Source organism: Mirounga angustirostris, unplaced genomic scaffold, assembly GCF_029215605.1.
Source record: "Mirounga angustirostris isolate CCGP_5_RB_7025 unplaced genomic scaffold, mMirAng1.0.hap1 SCAF_9, whole genome shotgun sequence".
Taxonomy (NCBI): Eukaryota; Metazoa; Chordata; class Mammalia; order Carnivora; family Phocidae; genus Mirounga; species Mirounga angustirostris.
This window is the reverse complement of record NW_026991717.1, coordinates 73,915,985-73,941,053: the sequence shown is the minus strand read 5'-3', so window position 1 is coordinate 73,941,053 and position 25,069 is coordinate 73,915,985. Positions and strand designations below refer to the sequence as shown.

At 51.6% G+C, this 25,069-nt stretch overlaps 1 protein-coding gene across 10 annotated transcripts; it reads right to left on the bottom strand.

Annotated features, from left to right (window-relative positions):
• Window positions 1–997: 997 nt before the first annotated feature.
• Window positions 998–25,069, bottom strand: NFATC4 (nuclear factor of activated T cells 4). 10 transcript variants are annotated; one of them, XR_010405131.1, is made up of 11 exons: window positions 24,803–25,035; window positions 22,599–23,697; window positions 21,085–21,247; window positions 20,296–20,495; window positions 19,793–19,965; window positions 19,171–19,311; window positions 18,279–18,334; window positions 17,875–18,001; window positions 17,097–17,678; window positions 16,510–16,589; window positions 15,978–16,348 (listed from the first exon to the last, which is right to left on the bottom strand). XR_010405131.1 is itself a non-coding variant. In XM_064570888.1 (10 exons), exons 1-10 carry the CDS (start codon window positions 24,900–24,902, stop codon window positions 6,986–6,988), a joined length of 2,682 nt encoding a protein of 893 aa, XP_064426958.1. In that variant the 5' UTR covers window positions 24,903–25,035; the 3' UTR covers window positions 6,836–6,985. The 10 variants fall into 10 exon arrangements, 9 of the variants coding, with proteins under 9 accessions (XP_054369634.1, XP_064426958.1, XP_064426959.1 ...); XM_064570888.1 differs by lacking the exons at window positions 15,978–16,348; window positions 16,510–16,589 and adding an exon at window positions 6,836–7,026; XM_064570889.1 differs by having other exon boundaries at window positions 15,978–16,589.

The following is a 25,069-nucleotide window of genomic DNA, read 5'->3' as shown; positions in this document are numbered from 1 at the left end:
AACCTGGCTCTGTGGAAGGGCGCAGTCTGGGTCCTGGGCTTCAGTGACCTTTATTTTACGAACCCCAAATGAGACGGGCATTCTAACAGACACAAGTGTACCTATGGGGACAAAGGGCAGTGGACTTTAATTTTAGGCCAACCCTGGAACATCTCCCCTGGGGGGCCATGGCATGTGGGGCCCAACTGGGGAGAGGTGGGTGCTCACACTGCTCCTAGTCCGGACTGGACTCAGCGCATCCTGTCCCAGCCCACCCCCACTCCTGTTGCTTCTCCCTAGACTGGAATCCAGAAAAGGAAGAGGCTCCACAGCCTTCTGCTGGGCCCCATCTGAAGTCCCTGTCCTGCCACTTTAGAGCACGTGGAAGCAGACCCCCAGAGTGAATGTCAGGTCCTCTCTGCTCTTCCTACCTCTATCTGCTCTCCCTTTATTCAGAAGAGGCTCCTGCCTCCTCATGCTTCAGTTTCTCCTCGGAAGCAAGGTGAGAGCCTCCTACCCCTGCTTCTCACTCTTCCCTGAATAACGTAACTCTTGTTGACCTCTTCCCACTGACTGTGGACCCCACGCACAGGGGCATCTTCAAGGAAAACTCTCAGGTTAAATCCTAAGTTTAAAGGGGCGGTGCAGAGGATGGAAAGAGGTCAAGTTTAGGATAAATGATAAAATGGATAAAAGAGGGTAATTTATGTAAACTCCTGTGACTCCGTTTCTTCAGCTCGTAAGAATGGGGATAATAATACCTTCAGCACAGGTTGCAAATCAGACCGCACAGGTGCGTACCACACCTGGCACGTTTTCTGGCACAGAATAGATACCCAATATATTTTAATTTTCCCTTCCTAGATCTTGTCTCTTGTCCCCACCTCACCTCTGGCCCATATGTCACCAGAGCTTCCCAGAGATCCCCTCTTTCCCACTGTCATCTGCCTGGCTCTAGATCAGGCTCTCCTCACCCTTCCTGCTAACCCATCCCCTCCTCCTGCCTCTCCTCCTGAATGTAGTTGATTTAATTAAATAGCCTGGCTCCAGTCCCAACTTCGCCAGTGATGAGTTGTGCACGATTAAGCAGGTAGCTGAGTCCTTGACCTCTCTGGGCTTCCTCATCTAAATTCATTCACTGGGCCAAATTCATTCACTCATTCAACAAATTCGACACATATTTATTGTTTACTATAAGCTGGGCTCTGAGAGTATAGCGTTGACTAAGTTAACTCCTGGCCCTCATGGACTGGGAGAAGAGAGAAGAAAACAGTTGTGATTTCAGGGGATGATAAATATTCTACTGGAAATAAAGCAAGTTGGGCTGATGAAGAGTGCCCAATGGGACCTCTCCAGGGAGGGGATAGTTCAGCTAGAGGCAGAGCAGGAACCCGCCCTGAGATGATGATGTGCAAAGCTCTTAATTTTTGATCAAACCTCTCCCGGCGTGAATCTGTTTTAGTGATTCCTTGCCTACAACATAAGTTAAAACTTGTTCGATTGTGATAGAGGCTTTCCTTGCTGCGGCCCAAATCTACCTTCCCAACCGCTCAAGTCTAAGGAGAATCCGATCTGTCTCGGCATGTCTGGCAACAGGGGAGCACACCCTGCCAGGAGTCTGTTTGCATAAGGAATGAGAAGCCTCCGGAGAAAGTTCTTCGTGATTAAAGGAGGGGCCTGCCCTGTAAGCCTGACATATAGGCTTATTCCAGTTGCTGGAGGTGGGGGTGGGGAGCCCTGGGATCCAGACAGCCTGCTTGGGACCTTTGTGTGGGAGTAACCCAGAGGGGAGACAGGCTTCCCCCTGACTTTACCAGAATCCTGAGCAGCTTGCCCTGGCGGGCTCCCGTTGGAACAGAAGTAGCCTCCCAGAGGCACAAAGAATGGTCAGGACTTAAGGCGCTTTCAAATAAGCAAGCGGAGGCAAGAGCCAAGGAAACTGGAGTTACTCCCCGTATTGGTCAGGATCTCCGTAGGAAGCACATGGTCCCCTCCAAAGGAATGGCTGAAGGAAGGTTACAGAACGGATCTCTATAGGGATGTGGGCAGGGTGAAGGAAAACCAGTAAGCGGTTCTAGGGTGAGTGTGGGGGAAGCTGTTACCATCGTAGGCCTGAAAGGGAAAGGGGAAGAAGTGGTTGCCGGAACCAACCAATGGACCAGAGCTGGAGCTATAGAGGGCCACAAGACAGGAACTGTGGCCTTAGGTAAAGATGCGCAGCCACCGACAAGCTGCGACCCAGAGTGGAGGGAGCACTTCCAACTTGCTGCCAGTGACTGGCATTGGCCAAACCCGGATGGAAGCCAAAGGGCAAGGAAGTAGGGTGGCGGCAGGCCATTGAGGTCAGCCTCCTGGACACTGGGCAGGGTGTTGGAGAGCAAAGAGGAGAATGGGGAGGGACACAGAATGACCAGCATACCCCTTTGTCTGTAACACCCATAGGCTGACGAGGCCCAAGGAAATTGGAGACACACTAATTTCCCCGGCTCCTCCCCATCACACACTCTCTCAGCAACAGGGATGAATATCCCTGCACTCCCACTCAGAACACAGGGCTCAGGCTCGCACTCAGACTCGCCTTCAAATCCCAGCTCTGTCACTGTATCAGCATTACAGGTTACCACAAACCAGGGGGGTGGCTTACAACAACGGAAATGTATTCTCTCACAGTTCAGGAGGCTAGAAGTCTGAAATCAAAACATACAAGCCACTATTAGCAACTTGGTGCATGAATAGACAAAGTGTTGAGTGGAACAGACCAACAATGTAGAAAGAAGAGCAAGTACACACTGAAATTTAGTATATGACAAAGATAGCCTTTCAGTCTGTGAAGATAAGATGAATTTTCCCTAAAGACCTTGGGATGATGGGGTAGCTTTCTGAGCTAAAATAAAATATCCACACCTCACCTTGTACACCAAAACAAATTCCTGAAAAATCTATTATTTAAATATTAAAAATGAAATCATAAAAATACTATAACAATGGGAGAATTTTTTTATTATTATATTTGGAGGAAGCAGGTCTTTCTAAGAAAGACAGCAGGTCAGAAGTCATCAAAAACTTGTTTAATACATTCAGTTACATAGGGGCGCCTGGCTGGCTCAGTCGGTGGGGCATGTGACTGTTGAACCCCAGGTTGTAAGTCTGAAGAAGCAGGTTCCCGGCCTAGCAGGGAGCCCGATGCGGGACTCGATCCCAAGACCCTGGGATCATGACCTGAGCTGAAGGCAGACGCTTAACAACTGAGCCACCCAGGCGCCCCCTGAAAATAAATCTTAAAAAAAAAATACAGGGGTGCCTGGGTGGCTCAGTCGGTGAAGCGTCTGCCTTCGGCACAGGTCATGATCTCAGGGTCCTGGGACTGAGACCTGCATCAGCAGGGAGCCTGCTTCTCCCTCTCCCTCTAGTGCTCCCCCTGTTTGTACTCTCTCTCCGTCTCTGTGTCAAATAAATAAATAAATAATCTTTAAAAATATATATATTCAGTTACATAAATACAACATTTTTTTCCCATGGGAAAATAAACCCCATAAGCAGAGTCAAAAGATAAATGAAAAGCCGAGGAAACTGATTTGCCAATTATATCACAGACCAAGAGCTGATTGCCTTGATATTTAAACAGCTTTTACAAATCAGTAAGAAACAGACTAACTCGGGGTGCCTGGGTGGCTCAGTCGCTTAAGCGGTGACTTAGGCTCAGGTCATGATCCTGGGGTCCTGGGATCAAGCCCCACATCTGGCTCCCTACTCAGCGGAGAGCCTGCTTCTCCCTCTCCCTCTGCCTGCCACTCTGCCTACTTGTGTGCTCTCTCTATCTCTCTGTCAAATATATAAGTAAAATCTTAAAAAAAAAAGAAACAGACTAACTCAATAGAAAAATGGACAAAGGATATAAAAACTCCCCAAAGAAGGAGATATAAATCGTTCTTAAACATATGGGAAAAAATGTTCCCTTTCATTCGCAATAAGAGAAATGCAAATCAAAACTATGGCAAGATTTTTCATCTACAGAGTGGCAAAAATGAGCAATGCTTGCTAACACACTGTTGACCATGCTCTGACCCTGCTAGCATGTCCTCACAACCTCCAAGGACAGCAATTAGCAGTGTCAATTAAATTTTAATTGGATATACTCTGGATCCCAGCGATCACACTCTAAGAATGTATTTTACAAATATATTCTCACACGCGCTTAAAAAAATTCTTCGCGGGCGCCTGGGTGGCTCAGACAGTTAAGCGACTGCCTTCGGCTCAGGTCATGATCCCAGGGTCCTGGGATCGAGTCCCTCATCGGGCTCCCTGCTCCTTGTGAGCCTGCTTCTCCCTCTGCTTCTCTCTCTCTCTCTCTCTCTCTCTCTGTCTCTCATGAATAAATAAATAAAATCTTAAAAAAAAAAAAAATTCTTCGCAGCATTGTTTGCCGTGGCAAAATATGGTTGTCCATTCATGCAGTGGGATGCAATCATTCAAAAAAAGTAGGAGGTAGAACTGTCCTAATATGGAACTAGGTCCAAGACCTATAAAAGTGAACTTTGGGGATGCCTGGGTGGCTCAGATGATTAAACATCTGCCTTCAGCTCAGGTCATGATCCCAGGGTCCTGGGATCGAGCCCCACATCAGGCTCCGTGCTCAGCAAGGAGCCTGCTTCTCCCTCTGCCTGCCTGTCTTCCTACTTGTGATCTCTCTCTCTCTCTCTCTGTCAAATAAATAAATAAAATCTTTAAAAAAAAAAAGTGAACTTTGTAAAGCCTAGTGCAAGGGCAGGAGGGCTGTGGGGAACCACCCAGTTGCTGATTGATTGCCCCAGCGCACCAGCCAGCACCCACCAGAGGCGCGTGTGCTGTGTGCTAAGGAAGCTGAGGCTGAAGGGGCCCCCCCGGAGCAGAGGCCCCTGTCATGTGTGCATGCAATCTTATGTTTTTGTGAAATGTGGAAAAGATATTTTAACCCCAGTGTGTAAGACTGCTGTGTCTTTCCCTTCAGGCTTCCCTGTCACACTTCCCCTTGGGTCAGGTGACGTTGGAAGAGCCAAGAGCAGTTTTGGGATCCAGCAAAAGGAAGGTGGGTTGGAGATACATTAATTATAAGTTTAGTGGGATAGATTTATGTGCCTTGTGGTAACTTCCACACAGAGTTAAGTTATTGCTTGCCATCCCTGTGCTGAAATGGCTTTCAGAAATATGCCTTTGCCTGACTTGGGATGGCCACACAAAGATATAACTCATACAGACTCACAACAGGCAGTTAATAAGTTTTTTTTTATTTAAAAAATTTTTTTGGTCGGGGGGCGCCTGGATGGCTCAGTCAGTTGGGCATCTGCCTTCGGCTCAGGTCATGATCTCAGGGTCCTGAGATCAAGTCCCACATCGGGCTCCCTGCTCAGCTGGAAGCCTACTTCTCCCTCTCCCACTCCCCCTGCTTGTGTTCCCTCTCTCACTGTGTGTGTGTCTCTCTCTCTGTCAAAAAAAAACAAAACAAAAAACTTAAAAGTCTGAAGTTCAGGGGCGCCTGGGTGGCTCAGTCAGTTAGGCATCTGCCTTCAGCTCAGGTCCTCAGGTCATGATCTCAGGGTCCTGGGATCGAGCCCTGCTTCGGTCTCCCTGCTCAGTGGAGTCTGCTTCTCCCTTTCCCTCTGCCACTCCCCTGCTTGTGCTCTCCCACGCACTCTCTCTGTCAAATAAATAAATAAAGCCTTTAAAAAAAAAAAGTCTGGGGGTGCCTGGGTGGCTCAGTCGTTAAGCATTAAGCGTCTGCCTCTGCCTTCGGCTCAGGTCATGGTCCCAGGGTCCTGGGATCGAGCCCCGTGTGGGGCTCCCTGCTTGGCAGGAAGCCTGCTTCTCCCTCTCCCACTCCCCCTGCTTGTGTTCCCTCTCTCACTGTGTCTCTCTCTGTCAAATAAATAAATAAAATCTTGGGAAAAAAAAAGTCTGAAGTTCAATCTCTGGGCTGTCTGGCTACCTCATTCGAAGGGAGTCCTTGATGTTTCCTTTTTTTTTTTTTTTTTTAAGATTTTACTTATTTGAAAGAGGGAGAGAGAGAGAGTACAAACAGGGGGAGGAACAGAGAGACAAGCAGGCTCCCTGCAGAGTGGGGAGCCCAACACAGGGCTCGATCCCAGGACCCTGAGATCACGACCTGAGCCCAAGTCAGACACTCAACCGACTGAGCCACCCAGGCGTCCCTTCGGATGTTTACTTTTAATCTGATTTCACCCATGTGATAAGGAATCTGGGGCAGGATGGTGGGAAAGATCACTGGACCTGGAGTTGGGAGCTAGCCTTCCAATCTCTAGACATTACTTAAGCCCTCTGTGCCTCCGTTTCCTCAGCCACGAAACAAGGATAATAGGATTGTTGGGAGAGGATTAAATGAGATGGGCTATGTAAAGGGCTTGATGAGGTGCTGGGAGCAGAGTGAGCACCCCTGTTACCTATTTCTGTCACGGCTATTCTCAGTGAACATCTCCGAGCCTTAGTTTGGGATTGCAGCAAACTTGGAGTTAAAACACAGAAAGCACTCCCCTAATATGCATCACAAAATGGCAGCTTTTATTATTCACTACACAAGGAGGCACAAGGAGTTTATAAATATAAACACTGGCTCTGCTCTTTAGGACCTTACAATCTGGCAGGGGAAACAGGGAAATCTCCCTAAAAATACAGTTAATGAGGCAAATCTGTGATTACCGAGCGCCAAACGACTGACGATTCTGAGAAGTGGGAGCCAATCTGTGAAAACGCACAAGAGGATCGGATGTGAAGTTCACATAGGCACAGGGCACTGTTTTTCCGACCTTTCTCCTCCCGCCTGCCCACCCTACCTTCCACTTGGTACTGCTGCCCCCTGGTGTCAGGCACCCTCCCAGCGCTCCTGGGTGACAATCCGGACACCGTTCAGCCCCGGGGCAGTCTGGAGGGAGAGGAGGCCACCTGCCCACGGCACAGCCGGGCAGGACTTGAAGCTGAGCTGGGTCCCACTGGGAAGAAAGGAGGTCTCTCTTCTTCAGATTCTCCAGCCTGGACAAGGACACAAACAGCAACTGCCTAGGTGGAGGAAAGGGAAAAACTGAGAATTATTGTCCCGTGGCAAGTGAAAGGCCTGTGACACATCGGGATGGAGGCAGGGTCTGAGTGTTCCACATACATGGGCTGCATCTCCAAAGGTTACGGAATCACAAAGCTTTAGATTACACGGCCCCTCCCTCTCCTAGAGCTTCAGCTTTTCCCTCCCTTCCTGGCATCAATATATAAATATGTATGTGTGTTTCCTCAAAAAGAAAATTGAAATCTCAACCCCTTTCAAGATTTGTGGTTAGATCTTTTGTAGAATGTTGCCCAGTTTAGGTCACACTGAGGTTATGGGGTTTGGGAAAGAATATCACAGAAGTGATGTGTGCTTCTCAATGCATTGTATCAGGGACATCTGATATCAACATGAATTATTGCTGATGATGTTAACATTGACTGCTTGGTTTAAGGTGGTGTTTGCTTGGTTTCTCTACTGTAAAGTTGCTCTTTTTCCCTTTCCGTACTCTATGTGTTAGAACAAGTTGCTAAGTCCATACCACGTTCAAAGTAAGAGGAATTAAGTAAGCTCTACCTCGTAGAGCAAGGGGTATCAAAGAATTTGGGATTGTATTTTAAAACCCTCACAGTAATTAGTATATTTAGGAACAGATATTTTGAGGTCTGCAAATATCCTGTTCTACCTTAAAGTTTTACCTACTGATTTTAGCATTCATCAATGGATCTTGCCTGTAGCAATTATTAATGTGATGGTCTAATGGTGATTTTCTATTTCACTTATTCCTTCTACAGTTATTAATTGGAATTCTTCTTTAAAGGAAACTTGTCCCTTCTCCCTCAGTGAGTTATTTATTCAACCATTTATTTGTGTCAGTATGGATTTACAGAGATTTATTTTATTCTTTGTGTTATAATCTAATATCACTGTTATTTATTACATTGCTCAAATTGTTTCAGCCTTGGCTATTAGGACATCTTTTGAGTTGGCTCCTGCATCCTTTTGATATCCGCCCCCACTCCCCTGCCTATTTTTTTAGCCCTAACTTTCTAGAAATTCAAGTTGCTCCCGGTTTGTCTTGCATTAGAATTAGTCATTTTTCCAAGGAACACTGGTTCTTTTTATTGAAGAATGGTGTTTAGAAACCAACATCTGGATGTCAGGTGTGCTCATTGTTAACGTGGTGCCCCTTCTTTTAGGACTTTTTAGCTGACAAAACTAGCAAATATATGTATGTATATTAGCTCGCATATACATACTATTTATATTATTTGTATGTCTGTATATATAATATATATTATATATATCACACAGGTATATAATATAATATATATTTTATATAAAATATTATACAGATATATACTAAATATTATATATATAATACAGATATCTGTAGCTTATGAATCTATATAGAGTGATATCTACCTACATAGATCTATCACATATATTCTATAATTCTTTGTGAATATGTATATAAAACAAGCATGAGTTCATGCTGGTATCTCCAACTCAAATCCAGCCCCACAGGTTTATTCTAGGCTTTCTCCCCAACCAACCCCTCTTTCTCTGACAGTAAAAACCTTATGTCCCATTAGCTACAATTTATCTACTTATTTGTTCAAAACTAATATACATGTTAAATCATTTCAGAATTGTCAATCTGTGACAAATTTACCGACTATAATGTTTATAAATGATTCCTTCTTTTTTTCTTTTTAATGTATGGTTCCTTTTGTCTGTAGCCTTACAGTATCCAGTCAAAACATTGCTTTCCAAATTTACTTATTTTAGCTTTTCCCCCACCCCCACTACCTTTTTCATATATATTTGTAATATAGTTAAATTCTTATGTTACATCCTGGGACTGAATAATTTTGTTTGTTTGTTTGTATACAATTAACTTTGGTCTTTGTAGAGTTCTATGGATTTTGATAATGGTATAGTCATGTATTTGCCACCATACTATACAGAACAGTTCCATCACATTAAAAATTCCTGTGTGCTGTCACTTTAGAGTCAACCATTCCTTGTTCTCTAATCATTTCCCCTGGCTTCCACTGATCTGTTTTCTTTCCCTATCCGTTTGCCTCTTCCAGAATGTCAAGCCTAGGTCAGGAGCCCCAGTTTCCATGGTATTATGAGTTTCCCCTGTCTTGGCATTAAACATTCTGTAGTCACACTTCTCACTTACTCTTCTGTGTCCCTGTGAAGCAGTATTTCCCAAATTGTCTCAAGCAGCTGTTGAGTGAGTGAGGTGTCACTGGAACGTGAGCCCCACAAGGATAGAGATGTGTCTGTTGTGTTTGAAGTTGTGTCCTTGGTGTCTAGAACAGTGCCTGGCATATAACAGGCACCAGGAAATATTTGCTGAATGAATGAAAACATGAAGATTCATATCTGTGGTACCAGCCTCCCAGATGGTCCATATGACCCTCACTTCCTGCTGTTCCCACAGTAAATCAGGGCTAGTCTGTGTAACTAACAGAGTATAATGGAGAGGACCAAAGCTAGCTTATAAAGTTCCCGCCTTGGCTTCTTGGATTGCTAATGCTGGGGAAAGCCAGCTGCCATGTCATGAGAACACTCAAGCAGCCCTGTAGAGAGGCCCATGAAATGAAGAACTGAGACCTTCCACCAATAGCCAGCATCAACTTTCCAGCCTAACTGAACCACCTCAGAAATGCATCCTCCCATTCCAACAAAGCCTTCAGATGACTGCAGCCTCAGGAAAGACTCCAAGCCAAAATTGCTCAGCCAAACCACTCCCAAATCTCTGACCTTGGAAACTGTGAAAGATAATTTTTTATTGTTGTTTTAAGCCACTAAGTTTTGGGATAATATGTAATATAGGAACAGATAACTAATAGTGTATTGTCCTAAATAAAAGAGCTTCATGACCAAGTACATTTAGGTAACATTGGATTATACAGCTAAAGGGATTTATTTACTGGAGGAATCTTCAGAGCTTTTAATATGCTAAATGCTCATTGAGAATGCCCATTCTCATTTAACTGTTTACTTCTTGTTCATCATGTTACCTTTCCAGTTTAGAAATGTAGTTGTAAGTAAATCTACAATCTCCCAGCATCCCAAGTAAAAGGGAGATTGTCCAAGAACAGCAGGAAAAGGAGAATCTCCTGAGGAATGAGGGAGTTGGCCTTAAAATTCCTACTCTTCACTCGTTCAAGTAGCTACTTCAAAATCACCTTTCATTTGGGAATCCCATGCCTCATGGCTACATCCGCCAAGCTGGCATCAAAAGATAATGCTCTTCCTTACGCTGCATGGGTCCAAACATGGACACCCTTGCTTAACTTGCCATAACACAACTGAGATCAGAAAGACTGACAAAACTTTACATGAAATTCAGTGTGCTAGATTGAATTGGTCGTCAAAAGAGATATGTTCCAGTCCTAACCTCTGGTACTTTTGAATGTTACCTTATTTGGAAATAGGGTCTTTGCAGATGTATTCAAGTTAAGATACAGTCATACTGGATTAGGTAACTGAGTGTCTTTATAAGAGAAATTTAAACACAGAGTAGACACAGGGAAGAATTACATGTAATGACAGAGGCAGAGATTGGAATGATGTTTCTACAAGCCAAGGAATACCAAAGACTGCCAACAACCATGAGAAGCTAGGAGAAAGGACTAGAACAGATTCGCCCTCAGAGACTCCAGAAGAACGAACTCTGCCAACAACTTGATTTCAGACTTCTGGCCTCTTGAATTATGAGAGAATAAATTTCTATTGTTTTAAGCCCCCTAGTTCGTGGTGCTGTGTTACAGCATTACAAACATTAAAGAAAGCTAAAAGGAAGGACACCTGGCTGGCTCAGTAGGAAGAGGATGTGACTTTTGATCTCGGGGCTGTGAGTTCGAGCCCCATGTTGGGTGTAGAGTTTACTTAAATAAATAAATAAATATTTAAAAGAAAGAAAGAAAGAAAAGAAAGAGGGGTGTCTGGGTGGCTCAGTCGGTTAGGCATCTGGCTCAGGTCATGATCTCAGAGTCGTGAGATAGAGCCCTGCAACCCACGCTGGGCATGGAGCCTGCTGGGATTCTCACTCTCCCTCTCCCTCTGCCCCTCCCCCTCCTGCCCCATCTGCCCCCCACCCCACCCCCACCCCACCCCCACTCACACCCATGCATCCTCTACACCAGCCCTCACTCTCTCTCTAAAAAAAAAAAAGAGAGAGAGAGAGAGAAAGAAAGGAAGAAAAATAATCTTCAAAAAAAAAGAGCTAAAAAGAATTACTCAGAGGAACATAAAATGTCGTGCTACCTACTTACGGAACAGCCACCTTGCCCAACCTTGGCTCCCTGACTTACTGCCCGGCCAGGATCCTGCCCCACTGTGGTAGAGGCCACTTGGATGCACTCAGGTCTAACTAGATCCCTCAGGGTTCAGGCCTAAGAGAGAAAAACATAGAGCGATGCTCCTTCTAACGTTACGCAAGGTCTGAGTGATAAATCCACATTTCCTGACCCTGGATACTCTTCATCCAGGACAACTGACATCGTGAATATCCATTCCTTTCAGGGAATGTCTTGTCCACACCCCCTCCCCCACCCCAAAAGGGACGGATTCAATAGATTCTCTCAAAACATAGTCATCTACCGTTACTATAAGAGATACACAAACAATGGGAAAGGATAGGTTCAGTGAGCTTTCTGAAAGATCCCGAAGTACTTCCCCACCATTACACATTGTTCTGTAACTGCCTATTATAAACTTTGAGTTCCGTGAGAGAAGGAACCATGTTCGTCTCACTTACAGTTCTATCCCCAGTAGCTATCCCAGAGGATGCTGCATAGTAGGACCGCGATAAACATTTATAGATGAGGCAGCTAGAGCCCAGTTAGGTCTGGGACGTGCTAGAGATCACACAGAGAGTTGATGGTTGAGTTAGTGCTCGAGCCCAGCAACCTTTCTGTTCCCTGACCCCCCACCTTAGCTGAACCTATTTAGCTAAGCTAATCAGTAAGTAAAGACCAAACTTCTCTTGCCTAAACTACTGCAAAACCCTTTCTGATCTCCCTACCACTATTTCTCCATACAGTTTCTATTTTTTGTTTGTTTGTTTGTTTAGATTTTATTTATTAATTTGACAGAGAGAGACAGCGAGAGCAGGAACACAAGCAAGGGGAGTGGGAGAGGGAGAAGCAGGCTTCCCGTGGAGCAGGGAGCCCGAAGTGGGACTTGATCCCAGGACCCCGGGATCATGACCCGAGCCGAAGGCAGACGCTTAACAACTGAGCCACCCAGGCGCCCCACTCCATACAGTTTCTAAACCTTAAATCATGCATGCATGTGCACACACACATATCCACACCTGTAGACCCTCTGACCAAATCAGTCCTTTGCATGACTGATTAAAGCATCCCAAGTCTGATTCTTTCCCACCAGTGTGGTCTTGACCTCATGTTTTCACCCTCAGGCATGACCCCTCTCATGCTTATCTTGTTTATCCAGAAAACTCCCCCACTTCCTTGAAGATGGAGCTCAAAATCACCTGTTTTGTAAAATGTTCTTTGACCCTCCCTCTCAAGCTCAGCTCCCAGTGTTTCCATAGCAACAGACCGTTTCTGCCTCTTGGACAGCTCACATAAAATCACCTCACCCCTGCCACCAGGGATGAAGGTCTCTGGTGACTGCTTTATCTGTTCCTCCACAGCAAGGCCCCAATGTGATGCCCATGGCCCTCGTGCCTAGCTCAGGGCTTGGCACACAGTAGGGGCCCTGGGGGACTTTGTGGGGAGTTGGCTAAGTGAGGAATGAGACACGGAGGCCACTAAAACCAGCTCCCAAAAGGCAGCCAAATCCCTCTGCCCTTCCCACATCTGGAATTTCCAGGAAGTGCCATTTTTTTCTGCAACCTTCTTCAAGCAACTGAGATTATCTAAGCAGCAAGACAGAGCCAGGTGAGGGGAGAGATGGGTCGCAATGTCAAGAATGTGAGTGCCCTTCCCCTCTCCTAAGAACACTGTTCCAGGTGAGCCTCACCCAGGACAGCCCAGGCAAGATCTGTGAGAAGGGGGCAGGGAGCTATTTTAGAGTCTGGAGTGGGAAGTAGCACACAAATGACTCTAGTTCTCAAGCATTCTTGTGTTGAATAATTACCTAGGGCACTCTTTCAAATGCAGATACCAGGGTACCTGGGTGATGCAGTCCCTTAAGCATCCGACTCTTGATTTCAGCTCAGGTCATGGAATCAGCCCAGAGTCAGGCTCTGCGCTCAGCGTGGAGTCTGCTTGTCCCTGTCCCTCTGCTCCTCTCTCTCTCAAATAAATATATAAATAAAATGTTTTTTTAAAATGCAGATACCTGGGTCCTGCCCCCATAGTCTATAATTGAGTAGGTCAAGGGTTGCCTAGGAATCTACATTAAAAACTAAAACAGGGGCACCTGGCTGGCTCAGTCAGAGCTTGCAACTCTTGATCTCAGGGATGTGGGTTTGAGCCCCACGTTGGGTGTAGAGATTACTTAAAAATAAAATCTTCAGGGGCTCCTGGGTGGCATCAGTTAAGTGGCTGCCTTGGGCTTGGGTCATAATCTCAGGGTCCTAGGATCGAGCCCTGTGTTGGACTCCCTGCTCAGTGGGGAGTCTGCTTCTTCCTCTCTCTCTGCTGCTCCCCTTGTTGTGCTCTCTCACTCATGCTCTCTCTCTCAAATAAATAAAAATAAAATCTTAAAAAAATAATAAATAAAATAAAATCTTTAAAAAACAACAACAAGAAACAAAACCAAAAAACTGTCCCCAGTGATTCAAATGCAAGAAATCCGCAGACCACACTTTGAGAAACCCGGGCCAAGAAAGTCTTTTCTGGCACCAGCTGAAGATCTGGCCTTCTCCTCTCTCCCTCTCTCTCTCAACTCCAGCCTCAGGGACCTAGATGTCTGTAGGGATCCTGGGAAGAGGCAATGACCCTGGGAGGCTGACCCAAGGCAGGATTCCAATAGGAAGAGAGGTTAAGCCTATAAAGTGTGGGCCCAGAGGGCAGAACAGGCCTTGGCAGAGCAAGTCACAGGGAGGCAGATGTCAGCTCCACCCCAGGAAGACTTTCATGGCAGATCTATTGGATCACTCCCAGCTTAAGGCCTGCCATCTAGAAGGGAAGCTCCCACTATCCTTGGGCAACTCTAAATTCCCTGGCGTGGCTACAAGGCCCCTCAGAATCCAGCCCCTGCTTACTTCTCCAATCCTTCACAGTCCCCCATTTCCAGAACTTAGCCTGCACCCCACTTCCACCAAACAGAACTTCTCGGGCTCCTCCAAGAATGCCAAGCCCTCGACCTGTTAGCCTTCTTTGTTTGCCTCTCTCCTCCAGGATTTGGCCTGTTCTGGTAGCTCTGCCTAACCTGCCCGGGCCCTAATTCTGTCATCTTTAAGTTAGTTCCCTCTAACCCCACAGCTGGATGACAGGTTCCTGATCTCTGCTCCTTTTATACCCCATATTAAAATTATTCACTGCCCCACCCCCCAAGACCTGACATACTAGCTGTACAAAAATGATTTACTGGGCACCTGAGTGGCTCAGCGCCCAACTCTTGATTTTGGCTCAGGTTATGATCTCAGGGTTGTGAGATGGAGCCCCATGTCAGGCTCTGCATTTAGTGGGAGTCTGCTTGAGATTCTCTCTCTCCCTCTCCCTCTGCCCCGCCCCCTGCTCACACTCTAAATAAATAAAATCTTTTTATTTTTAAAGTTATATTTACTGAGTAGAACTGTTCGATTTTTTTTTTTTTTTTTTTAAGAGACTGACTGAGCCAGCCAGGCGCCCTGAGGGTTATCTTTAAAAAAGAAGCCAAAGCCCAGTGAGCTGATCATTTGATGTCAGTTTGGTTCATAAAAATGTGTATTCAGGAAGACAAAGGAAATTCATTTCAGAGCAGCAACCCAGATGGAAGGGGGCGGGGAGAAGGTATCACCCTGGGTTTCCAACCCTCCAATCCAGCTTCCGTCACACCTGCCCCTGAAAAAATAGGTACTTGCCAGGCCTGTCTGGACCCACTGGGCAGAGAGAGGCCCCACCAACCTTAGGTGAGGCTAGTTTCTCAAGTACTAATTCCCTGACTATCTTTTGAGTATGCCCCCCTGCAGCCGGGCCTCACCAACTCAGCCTGGTGGTACTCACTGCCTACCATGTACCAGGCTCCAAGTGACCAGGGCAGACAAGGTCTGAGTCTCCCCAGCCCACTGGTTGGTCCCGTAGCCTGTCAACTGAGGTAAACCAGGTTTCCAACCCTGGCCTGTCAGTGGTGACATGTGGGTGTCCCTGCAAGATAGGCCAGGAGGTCATACAATGCCCTGAGCCAGGGCAAGTGGTGGTAGAGCTGCTGGGGAGCTGTTTGGTTTCCTAGCCTACCTCTGAAGCACAGATCTTTCCAGAATGTCTTCACAGTCCCCGGAGGTGGGAGAATCCAGTGTAGATGGATCCATGCCAGCCCTCCCTCACCCCCAACCGTATTCCAGGGAGATAAGCCTCGCTGGGGCCTGAGCCCCAGGGGTCAGGATATCTGAAGGGGGCTGGGGGCAGGAGCCCAGAAGTGTGGTTGTTCAACCTGCTAGTTGATTAGCTGTGTAACCTTGGACAAGCTCCTTTTCCCTCTCTGAGCCTGGGATTCCTCCTTTATAAATGGGGGAAAGGGACTAGACTGGTGTTTCGGGACCTTGACTATGAATCAGAATGATCTGAGCAGAGGCAAGAGAAAGGAACTTGAAACGCGTAAATCCCTGGGCCCCATCCCAAAGCTCCTAAACAATCTGAATTCCCGTGGAGGACAGGCCTCCTCCAGCCCTGGCCCCCAACCTCACCCCAGCTGGGGAGGATCTGGAGCCCCTCCAAACCTTCCCCGGCACCCGTCCACTGAGAAACTCTTTGGGATACAACCCCTAGGCCTCCTTGGACCAGGGCTCGAGTAAGCTGCCCCATCTCTCTCTCCAAAGACTTCTGGAGCCTGAAGCACTAGTCAGTGAGCAGTTTATTATCCATCAAGCTGTCCCCAGCCTCCCAGCACCATGGCCTGTACACAACTAGACACAGCCTTCACTCCCGTCTGTCCTCACTCCCGGCCTCGGACCCCACTCCCATCCTAGCCCTCCAAGGCAGCACCAGGCCCAAGGGCCACACCTCAGCTAGGGGCAGGGGAGAGGAGGCAAAAGCTGGAGAAAGAGGAGCTAGATCGGCCCCAAGCTTCTGGAACCAGCACCCCAGGAGGAAGGGAAAGTGGGCAAGGCTGGGGGGAGCTGGGGTTGCCAGGCGATGCTTCAAGCAGGAGGCTCTTCTCCAGGAGGTGCAGGGAAGCCACTCAGGTCTCGGCCAATGATCTCACTCACTGTAAAGGAGGGGCAGTTGAAAGATTGGGCTAGGGACTGGTCCCCTCCTCCAGAGACCCCCAATCCATTCCAGGCAGGCCTCAGTCTAGGATGCCTCTAGGCTCCTCCTCTACTGGCTTCTCTTCCACTGGGCCTCAGTTTCCCCAATATGTCTTGATACCTGGTCCCAATCCAATCTCGCTCAATTCCATCCATGTGGGCTCCCAGGCCCCTATCCCAGCCCTTTCCTGCCGGCTCGGCCTGCAACGTTAGGGCAGTGACTGTCAGCAGCGCTGCGGGCGGGGGGAGCCAGTGGGAGGAAGGAGACACAAAATACCAAGGCTCCTCACCACCAACCCTGACCACAGTCACCACGTGGAGGGGAAAGCTGAGGCAAGGGGAAATATGCTCAACTGGGACCTCTGCAAGCCCCTGCCCCTCTCTGAAATACGGCGTCTGAATCCGCAAATTGAGGGAGCTAGGCTGAATGATCTTGAAAGTTCTTCCAGCCCTGAGATTTTGTGATCTGGGGCAGCGAGCAGAGGCAGAAGGGCGGGGGCAGGTACTCCATGCACGCTTCGGAGCTAAGCTTAACTGGATTCAGGCGGCCACATGCACCAAGCGCTTGCCTCCTGAGACCCTCCGACTGGCCCTGAGGGACCAAGGACGCCCCATCTCTGGGAAGCCCAACTCCAGCCCTCAGCAAACATGCAGAGCAAACTCTTGTACACACACACTCACACTCACAGCCCCCAGTCGCACACCCACCTTCCTCCAGCGTGATACCCTGGATAGGGACACTGTCTCGGAAGCCGCTGCCGAAGCCACCCCTGGATTTCTCCTGCTCCGGAGCCCCCTCCCCAGGGCCATAGCTTGGCCCTACCTCATCGTATCCCTCAGCAGGTGGGGGGTGAACACCACTCTGGGGAGGGAAGGGGACTTCCAGCGGTGGGGATGAAGGCAGTGGAGGCCGAAAGGGGGTTGGAGGAGGGAATGGCAGCCCCAAGGGAAATGGGGAGCCCCGTCCTCCGTAGGGGTCACTAGGGAAGGGCCGGGGAAGGAAGGAGACTGGAGATGGGCGGGCACAACCGCTGGCACCCCCAGTCTCAGGAAACATCCGCAGGCCAGGTCTGTAGGATGGCGGGGGCCCCGTCTGGGGGTACAGAGGGGGTGTGCCATAGCTGAAGCCTTCTGACAGGTAAGGAGTTTCATAAGCAGGGTCTTCATGGGGATAGGAGGGGTAAGGGGGCCTGGATGGTGAGAAGTCCATGTCAGTGCCAAAGGGAGGGCCAGGTGCTGAAGGGAAGCCGCGGAGAGACAAGTCGGGTAAAGGCTCCTCCTTGAAGATCACTAGGTAGGAGGGAAAGCAGGAGGACACACTGGTGAGAGGGCTTGCTGTCTCCCTACTGCACAGCTTCCAACCTCCTCTCCATCCCCAGGCTTCAGCCATAGCTTGGCCCCTCACCATGAGGGCCCTGCATCCCTCTGCCCCTGCCTCAGCTCTCCATATCCCCACCCCGCCACTGTGGGCTGTCCTAGAGCGTACCAGGCAGGAACTTGAAACTCTGGGTAGGACTGCGCTTCCTCCGCCCATTGGAGACATAAAAGTAGACCTGGACTGGCCGGGACACCCGCTTGTTGCTGTACTCGGGGACAGTCAGGGTCAGCGTCACCTGGGGAAGGGCACAGGATGAGGCAGGGAGCCTTCAGGGACCCAGGCTCAGCCCAGCCCTCCCAAGGACCCAAGCTCCGCCTCCTGGCTTTTTTCATTTGCTTAACAGCAAAGTTCATTCCCTCGAGATGAACCTGCTTCTACGGTAGCCAGGCCGCCTCCTCCAGAAAAGAAAAGGTAGCTTCTGGACTCCATTCCCATGGGCAAGAGAGAGAGCTGTGAATTTCCTGCCTTCTCCTGCCACCCCCCAGGGGTGGGTGCCCTAGTGACCCTGGTACCTCGTTGCTCTGCAACCGGTTCACTGTGGCCTCCTCCTCCCATTGCAGCTTCCCATCTGTGCAGGAGGAACAGAGAGCTCCAGCCCAGCTCCAGGGCCCCTGCCCCGTGCTCCCTGCCATTTCCCCTCCTGCTAGAGCCAAGGCCAGACTCAGAAGTCCCCTACGGGGCCTGGCTCACGAGGAGCCCACTGAGTGTTTATTCAATTGGATAGAAGAGGCAGCAAACTGAAACCAAGAGAAATGGCAGGGCCAGCCCAGGAACCAGAGAGAATTCATAATGGAGGCAACTCTTGAACCCCCTCCCCCAACCAGCTCCAAACATTCCCTCCCATGACAGTGCTGGGACGAAGTTCAAGGGTAGGAAATGGTCCTAGCTTGAAGGAAGACCACGAGATCCCAATCTCAAGATCTAGAACCTCTGAACCTGCTTTGACATGGTCTCAGGGTGCTAAATTTGAGTGTAGGGGCTGGGGCTCTTGATGGGCAGGGTTAGGGGAGGTGGTGGTTTTACCCAGACCCCTCAGTCTCCCCTTCTCCAGCCCTGCAGCTGCCCTGAGGCCCCTCACAGGCTTTGTAATCACAGGCCCATAACTGCTACCAGGCCCATAACTCAGGAGGGTTTCAGGAACTCACCACCCCGAGACCAGGAGTCGCATGCTCCACTGACTGAGCCAGCCAGGGACCTCCCCCCGTCTCTAGAGCCTTTGAGATTGCTGTCACAACCACCTCCCCATGGGAAGCAGACAGGACAATGGGAAGGGCAGTCTCTCTGTTCCCTTTTACAGATGAGGAAACAGAGGCTCCACTTGCTAGCTTAGGGACAGCGCCAGAGATCTTTCAGCTGCGCGGTCCAAACTCTTCCTGCCTGCCCCCCGCCCCCGTGGGTGCTCACCAGGGCCCCTCTCGATGAACACCACCTTGGAGTCTGGCAGGAAGTTGGAGCCAGTGAGTACTAGTTCCTCTCCTCCTCTCACGGAACAGGCACTGGGGCTGTACGCCTCTACCTGGGGCAGCTCCTGGGCTGAGCGCTGGGCTGCAGAGCAGGGCAGGAAAGAAGCTGGCTGGGCTGAGTACAAGAGGACAGGACCCTCTGCCCCCACCCTCCTTGGAATAACTGCCGCAGGACCCTGGAGGAGTCCTCCTCAGCAGTAGACACACAAGTAAATCAACAGTATCCCTGGGGTCACACAGACCAGGTAAGGAGCCTGGGCAGAGAGAGAGAGATGAACAAGGTCACCAAAGGCCAGAGTTACCCAGACAGGGACACAGAGCCACCCAGGGACAGATGGAGGCCAGGGCCACTCTAGTCCAGCCCAGAGACAGAGTCTGCAGCAGGGATAAATTAGAACATTGCCCCCACCCCCTCCATAAGAGAAATAAGTGCTGAGTCCCTTTCAGGGCTACCTAGGACAGACAGGACACAGGACACGACGCAGAGGAGATGGGAAGTCACACAGACACACAGAGAGGGAGCGGCAGGAGACACAGAGCCGGCGCAGCGCCTCTTTGCTCACAGCACTCAATGGGCACTGATGCTGTCTGCACCGAGGCGACCTTCCCACTGCCCTGGGGCACGTGCACCCGGAACACGAGCCGCACTCGTGTGTTCTTGCGCCCAATGTCTGTCTCCCCCTTCCGCAGCTCGATGTCTGAGTTCCGGAGCTTCAGGATTCCAGCACAGTCAATGCTGAAGGCAGAGAATGGAAGGCAAGCCCTCCCAGCTGAAGCCAGAATAGTGATGCTCCCATAAGAGGGAAGCCCCCACCCTTCATCCAAAGCCTTGAATGACTTCGTCTGGGAGCCTTGAGGGTGGGGGGTGATTTTCTAATCAAAGGTGGTCTCTCCAAGGTGCTCCCTAACCCCCAAAGTCCTCTTCTAGATCGTGAGAAGCCTGAAACCTGCTCCTAGGGGTGATGTCTAGCTCTTCTGGGAAGAGGAAGAATGGGCCTAGCTTAGACCTCATGGAAAAGTTGGTCCTAAAGCCTGAAGCCTGAGGGGAAGTGAAATGGGGACCTACTTGGCTGCCATGTTGTTCTCAGGAAGCAGGGTCATCTCCAACACTTTGGTACCACTGACGACAGCCTCATAGCTAGCCGTGGCCACCATCTTGCCCGTGATACGGTGCACCTGATAGAAGGCATGAGGCCGCAGGTTCCTTTCATCTGCAGTGCCAATGAACATCTGTAGAGTCAGGGGCTTCTCACTGTAGCCTAGGAGCTGGCAGAGGGAGAGAGAGGCCACCCAGTTGAAATCCCCACTGTCTCATCCTTCATCCATCCCTGGGTTTTCAGTCCACCAGGGGATGAGGATGGTGAAAGATAAAGGATATCCTGGAAGGGATTCCCAGGGGGAATTGGGCACCAGCTGTGGAGAAAACGTGGCCTGGAGTTCACAGTGCTATTCTTGGAATAAGGCCCAAACTGGGCTGGGCAAAGGGGAAAATCTTCCAAGAGAGACTGGCCCAACTCAACAGACAACCTAACTCCCAGTGAACTTTGGCCTCAGCCTAACCCCTCCCCCACATCTGGCACACCACCATTTTCCAGAGTAGACATGAGGCTGGTGTCCCATGGGAAGAATGGAGGGGGGCAGGGTGGAGGGACAGAGAAATAGAAAGTATATCCGGGTCCTTGAAGTGCACCCTTCCTCCCCTAACTCCAGCCCCTCCCCCAGGCTGCCTGCAGGGTCAATGCTGAGAGGGAGTGTGGGAAAGGGCAGTGCCATGGGTCGGCACAGCTGGAGCCCATCTGCAGGGATCTGGGACTGGAGAAGAGAAAGGCTATCAGGCCTGCCCTCTGCCCCTTACCTTGACTACAGGGTGACCACCAGGGGCGGCTTTGACAGCCCCTCGGCTGCCCTCAGTCTCATAGTGGGCCCGGTGGTGGGCTCTAGGCTGCACCTCGATCCTCAGCTCCAGCTGCTCATACTGGCTGGGCAGAGGCCAGTCCAGCGGGGGTAGGGCAGAGGTCCTGGAGAGGAGAGAAGAGCACTGATCATCTGCAGCCTCAGAAGCCAGTCAGAGAAGCACTAGGCCCAGCTCCCTGGGATGTGAGGGAGGAGGGGGTGTGGGTATGGGAGAAAGGAAATCACAGCAGAAATAAAACAGTCCAAAAGCCCAGAAGCAAGGGGAAATAGGAGACACCCCTCTCAGAACCCCTTGAGATGGGGGTGTGGAAAATGGCCCCAGGCCTGAGACTCCCTTCTTTCCAGCTCTGAGCACAGGGTTTGGGGTGGCAAGGGTTCATTCACCTGGATACAGAGGTGAACCTAGACCTAATCCTAATCCCCAGACCTGGATGGGAAGAGTCAAGTAAAGGAATACCACTTCAGACCAGAAAAGTCCTCAGAGGTTCACCCCTTTGTTTTTCAAATAAGGAAACTGAGGCCCCAGGGGAGTAGAATATAGCAGGCCAAGCAAGCCAGTGCCTGACAGAAGCCAGGACTGTTTCCAGCACCTTTTCCTCTAGTTGGGGCCGGACAGGTCAGGTCCAGAAAGCTGGGGGTTACAGATGGGCAATTTTCCTGTATTGAGCTCGAAGACATCCTCCAGGTGGTGGCTGGCAATGTCTGGAGACAATTTGGGGAGTCCCAACTAGGGGAGAGGATGCCACTAGCATCTAGTGGATAGAGGCCAGGGATGCTGCTAAGTCATCCTATGGTGCCCACCACAGCCCCATACAACCCTGCCCTACAGGAACCCAGGGGAACAGGCATTAAGGTTTCTTTCCCCAGTGGAGCCAGCTCAATCTGTCATCCCCAGATTTAGGATTATTGAAATGGGCAGGGTTCCTTGAGAGTGAAAGTGGTGGAAGAACTATAAGCCCTGCTTGTTTTAATATGAATTCTTGGACTTGCAAGCTATTTTATTCAAATTAGCAGCTACACTTTTAATCAATGAGTCAGGGCCCTAGAAATTAAGTGAGGGAAGAGAGACTTCCTGCTACCCAGTGCAGGGCTGAAATCCAGCCAGGCTCATGCCCAGCCAGCGCCAGCACAGAGCTGGGGGTGGGGAACACCCTAGAGGCACTCCTTCTTCACCTAAGTGGTTCTCCTGGGGGGTAGGGAGGTTTTTCCTTATTCGTCCACAGGGAGTGACTGTCCTTTTGCAAATTATGTCTGGAGGGGGTGGGGTTTGGGTTTGGTTTGGTTTGATAATTCTCCCCAAAACTGGGTAGATGGCAGCCATCAAGCTGGTCGCAGATTCTCTCTTGAAATGCCAAGGGCAGAGAACCAGGACCTTTCTTCAAACCCATCCCTTGACCTTCCTGCTCCCTCAGTGGGATGGCTGGAGACACAGGTGCGGCTAGGCACACTCCTCACCTGAAGATGGGGCTGTGTCCCCCAATCCGGGCCTTGGACCAAGCCAGTGGGGAAGGCACTGCCAGGTAGTCCATGCCGGCCACCTCCTTCCGAGGCCCCCCGGGGGGCGCCGCAGTCTCCTCAGCTCCTGCCTGCAGCTTCCCATTGCACGGGGCAGGCTCCTCAGACCGAGGCAGGGCCACGGCCTGCTCGCTGGAAGTCCGCCGGGTCTTCTGCGGGATGCTCTCTGCCGGTGGGGCTCCCACGTAGTCGAAAGGGCCGGGGGAGCCAGGGTCCCGGGCCAGAGGCAATGGGGGTGGTGGCGGTGGCTCGGGCCCCTCCTCCCCTAGGCTGCCACGGCGGGACAGAGCTGGGGAGGCCGAAGACGGGGTTCCCGAGCTGGAATAACGCCGCTTGCCACATGGAGAGGCGGGCCGTGGGGAGGCTGGGGTGGGCCCAGGAGCGCTGAGGAGTAGCCAGCTATCCTCCGGCCCCCGGCCTCCTCCGGGGCTCGGACCATACAGGTTCCAGGGATCGTCGGGGGTCCACGGCCTAGGGGAGGCCCGGGGCGAGGGCAAGGGGGATCCCAGGCCAAAGCGCGAGGCTGCCTCATTCAGCTCGGACTCCACCTCGTCACAGGCTGCGTACAGGGCTGCCTCGTCTGAAGCATCCGAGAAGAAGCTCCACGAGGACAGGCTGCTGCTGCCGGGGCTGGGGCTGAAGAAGGGGCCCCCGCCCTGGCCGCCTGTCTCTCGGTAGCCCCCAAAGCCTTCTGGCGGCGGGTAATCCCTGGGGGAGCCGTCCCCCCAGGTATCGGGGTTGTCCTCCAGCGCAGCCGGCGGGTCAGGCGGGGGAGAGATGGAGGTGATGCGGATGCTGGGGCATTCAAGAACACGGCCTCCCCCAGCCCCCCCGGAACCCCCTCCCGGGCCCCCCAGCCTCACTGACCGGGCGGGCTGGCTCTCCCAAGTGCCAGGTGAGGGGGCCGGGCGGGGTGGTGGCGAATGCATGCCAGGCCGAGGGGGTGGAGGCCGGGGAATGCCAATAGGGGCAGCGCCATAGGGAGGGGGCTCCCCCAGGGCCAGACGGCAGCATGGCGGGGCGTCCTCTGAGTCCAGTTCTGTCAAAATGGGAAGGGAGGGGGACAGAGAGAGGGATGCCACAGGAGATGGGGACAAAGAGAAGCAGGTAAGATGTCTGGGTCCCTTGAGTGGCCAGCCCTCCGAGTGCTGTATGCCACCCCCTCCTCAGCATAAGGTAGGGGGGGTCCCTGAGGTGCCCTTCAGAGCCCCAAAGACAAAAGCAAAGTTGGACCTCAGAAGGTGGAGTACACAGATCCAGACGTCCCAGGCCTTTTCCCACTCGGAGAACCTGACACTCCTGAGCCCCTGGCCCTGGGTCCTGGGGTACCAGACGGGGCGGGTCTTAAGGTGAGGGAGGCGACTGGAGAGGGGCTGGAGCTGGGCCTGGAGGCGTGTTTAGGGAGGCGCTGGGCTGGGCTGGGGGCGACTCACACATGAACCCAATTAGCAGCGGTTCCCAAACCCCCAAACGGTGCTGGCAGGAGCCCCAGTTGCCATCGCAACGGTGGCCAAGGGGGGGGCGCCGGGGCTGTGGGGACAAGGGGAGGTGGCTCCTCCCTCGCTCCCCCCATCTGGGGACGGGGGTGCAGCGGAGGGGATGCTGCGTGCCGGGCCCGAGCCCGGCCCCGGGGAGGGGGGCGCGGGCAGCGCGGATTCCGTGAGAGCGGCCGCCGCCGCCCCCGGCTCAGTCCCCGCCATCTGCCTCTCATTGCGGCCGGCGGAGGAGGGGGAGGGGCGCCCTGGCGGGGCCCGAGAGCTCCCCCAGCCCCCGGCGTCGGGTCCGCGGGCCCAGGGTCCGGTCCGCCAGCCGCACGGTCCAGAGACCCCCCCTCCCCTGGCGGCGCCGGGGGCTCTCGGGGCCGCTCTTCCCGCCCGCCCCCCATCCCAGTGACAGACGGCCCAGCCGAGAGGCGGCGCGCAGCCAACGGCACCCCCACCCCCACCCCAGTCACAACCTAAAAAGGAGAAAGTGGTGCCCGGCCCCCAGCCTCACCTCCGCAGACCCCGGTGCCCTGCGACTCCCCTCCACCTCTGAGCCCCTCATCCTCCACCCCAGGCTCGCTGCCCTAAAATCCCCAGACTCGGGATCCCCGGGCCCTTTCCTTCACTGACTCCAAGACCCCTTCCCAGCCCCGCACTAACCTTCCCCCGACCCCCCCGCGCCCAGCGGGGGGGTCTCCTTTTCCTCCCCGAACACCAGCTTAAATTCCAGCTCCTCATCCTCGCAGCTTGCGGCCCCCATGGAGCCGGCCAGAGCCCCCAGGTCCCGGTCTGGGTGGGAGGGGGGGAGCTCAGGAGGCTGCCGTATCTTCACCCGTGGCTCCCTCCCTCCCCTCCTCTGAGACGCCCCCTCCTCCGCCGCTGCCTCCTCCCTCCGGACGCCCCCTCGTTATTATAGAAACTTTTCCA

Coding starts and splice junctions, on each gene's coding strand:
- NFATC4 (XM_064570886.1), bottom strand. CDS start 24,902: ATGGGGGCCGCAAGCTGCGAGGATGAGGAGCTGGAATTTAAGCTGGTG. Junction 21,248..22,598: donor GGACACAGCCCCATCTTCAG/GTGAGGAGTGTG, acceptor TCTCCTCTCCAG/GACCTCTGCCCTACCCCCGC. Junction 18,335..19,195: donor ACTTCCTGCCAGACTCCAAG/GTGGTGTTCATC, acceptor CCTCCTGCACAG/ATGGGAAGCTGCAATGGGAG.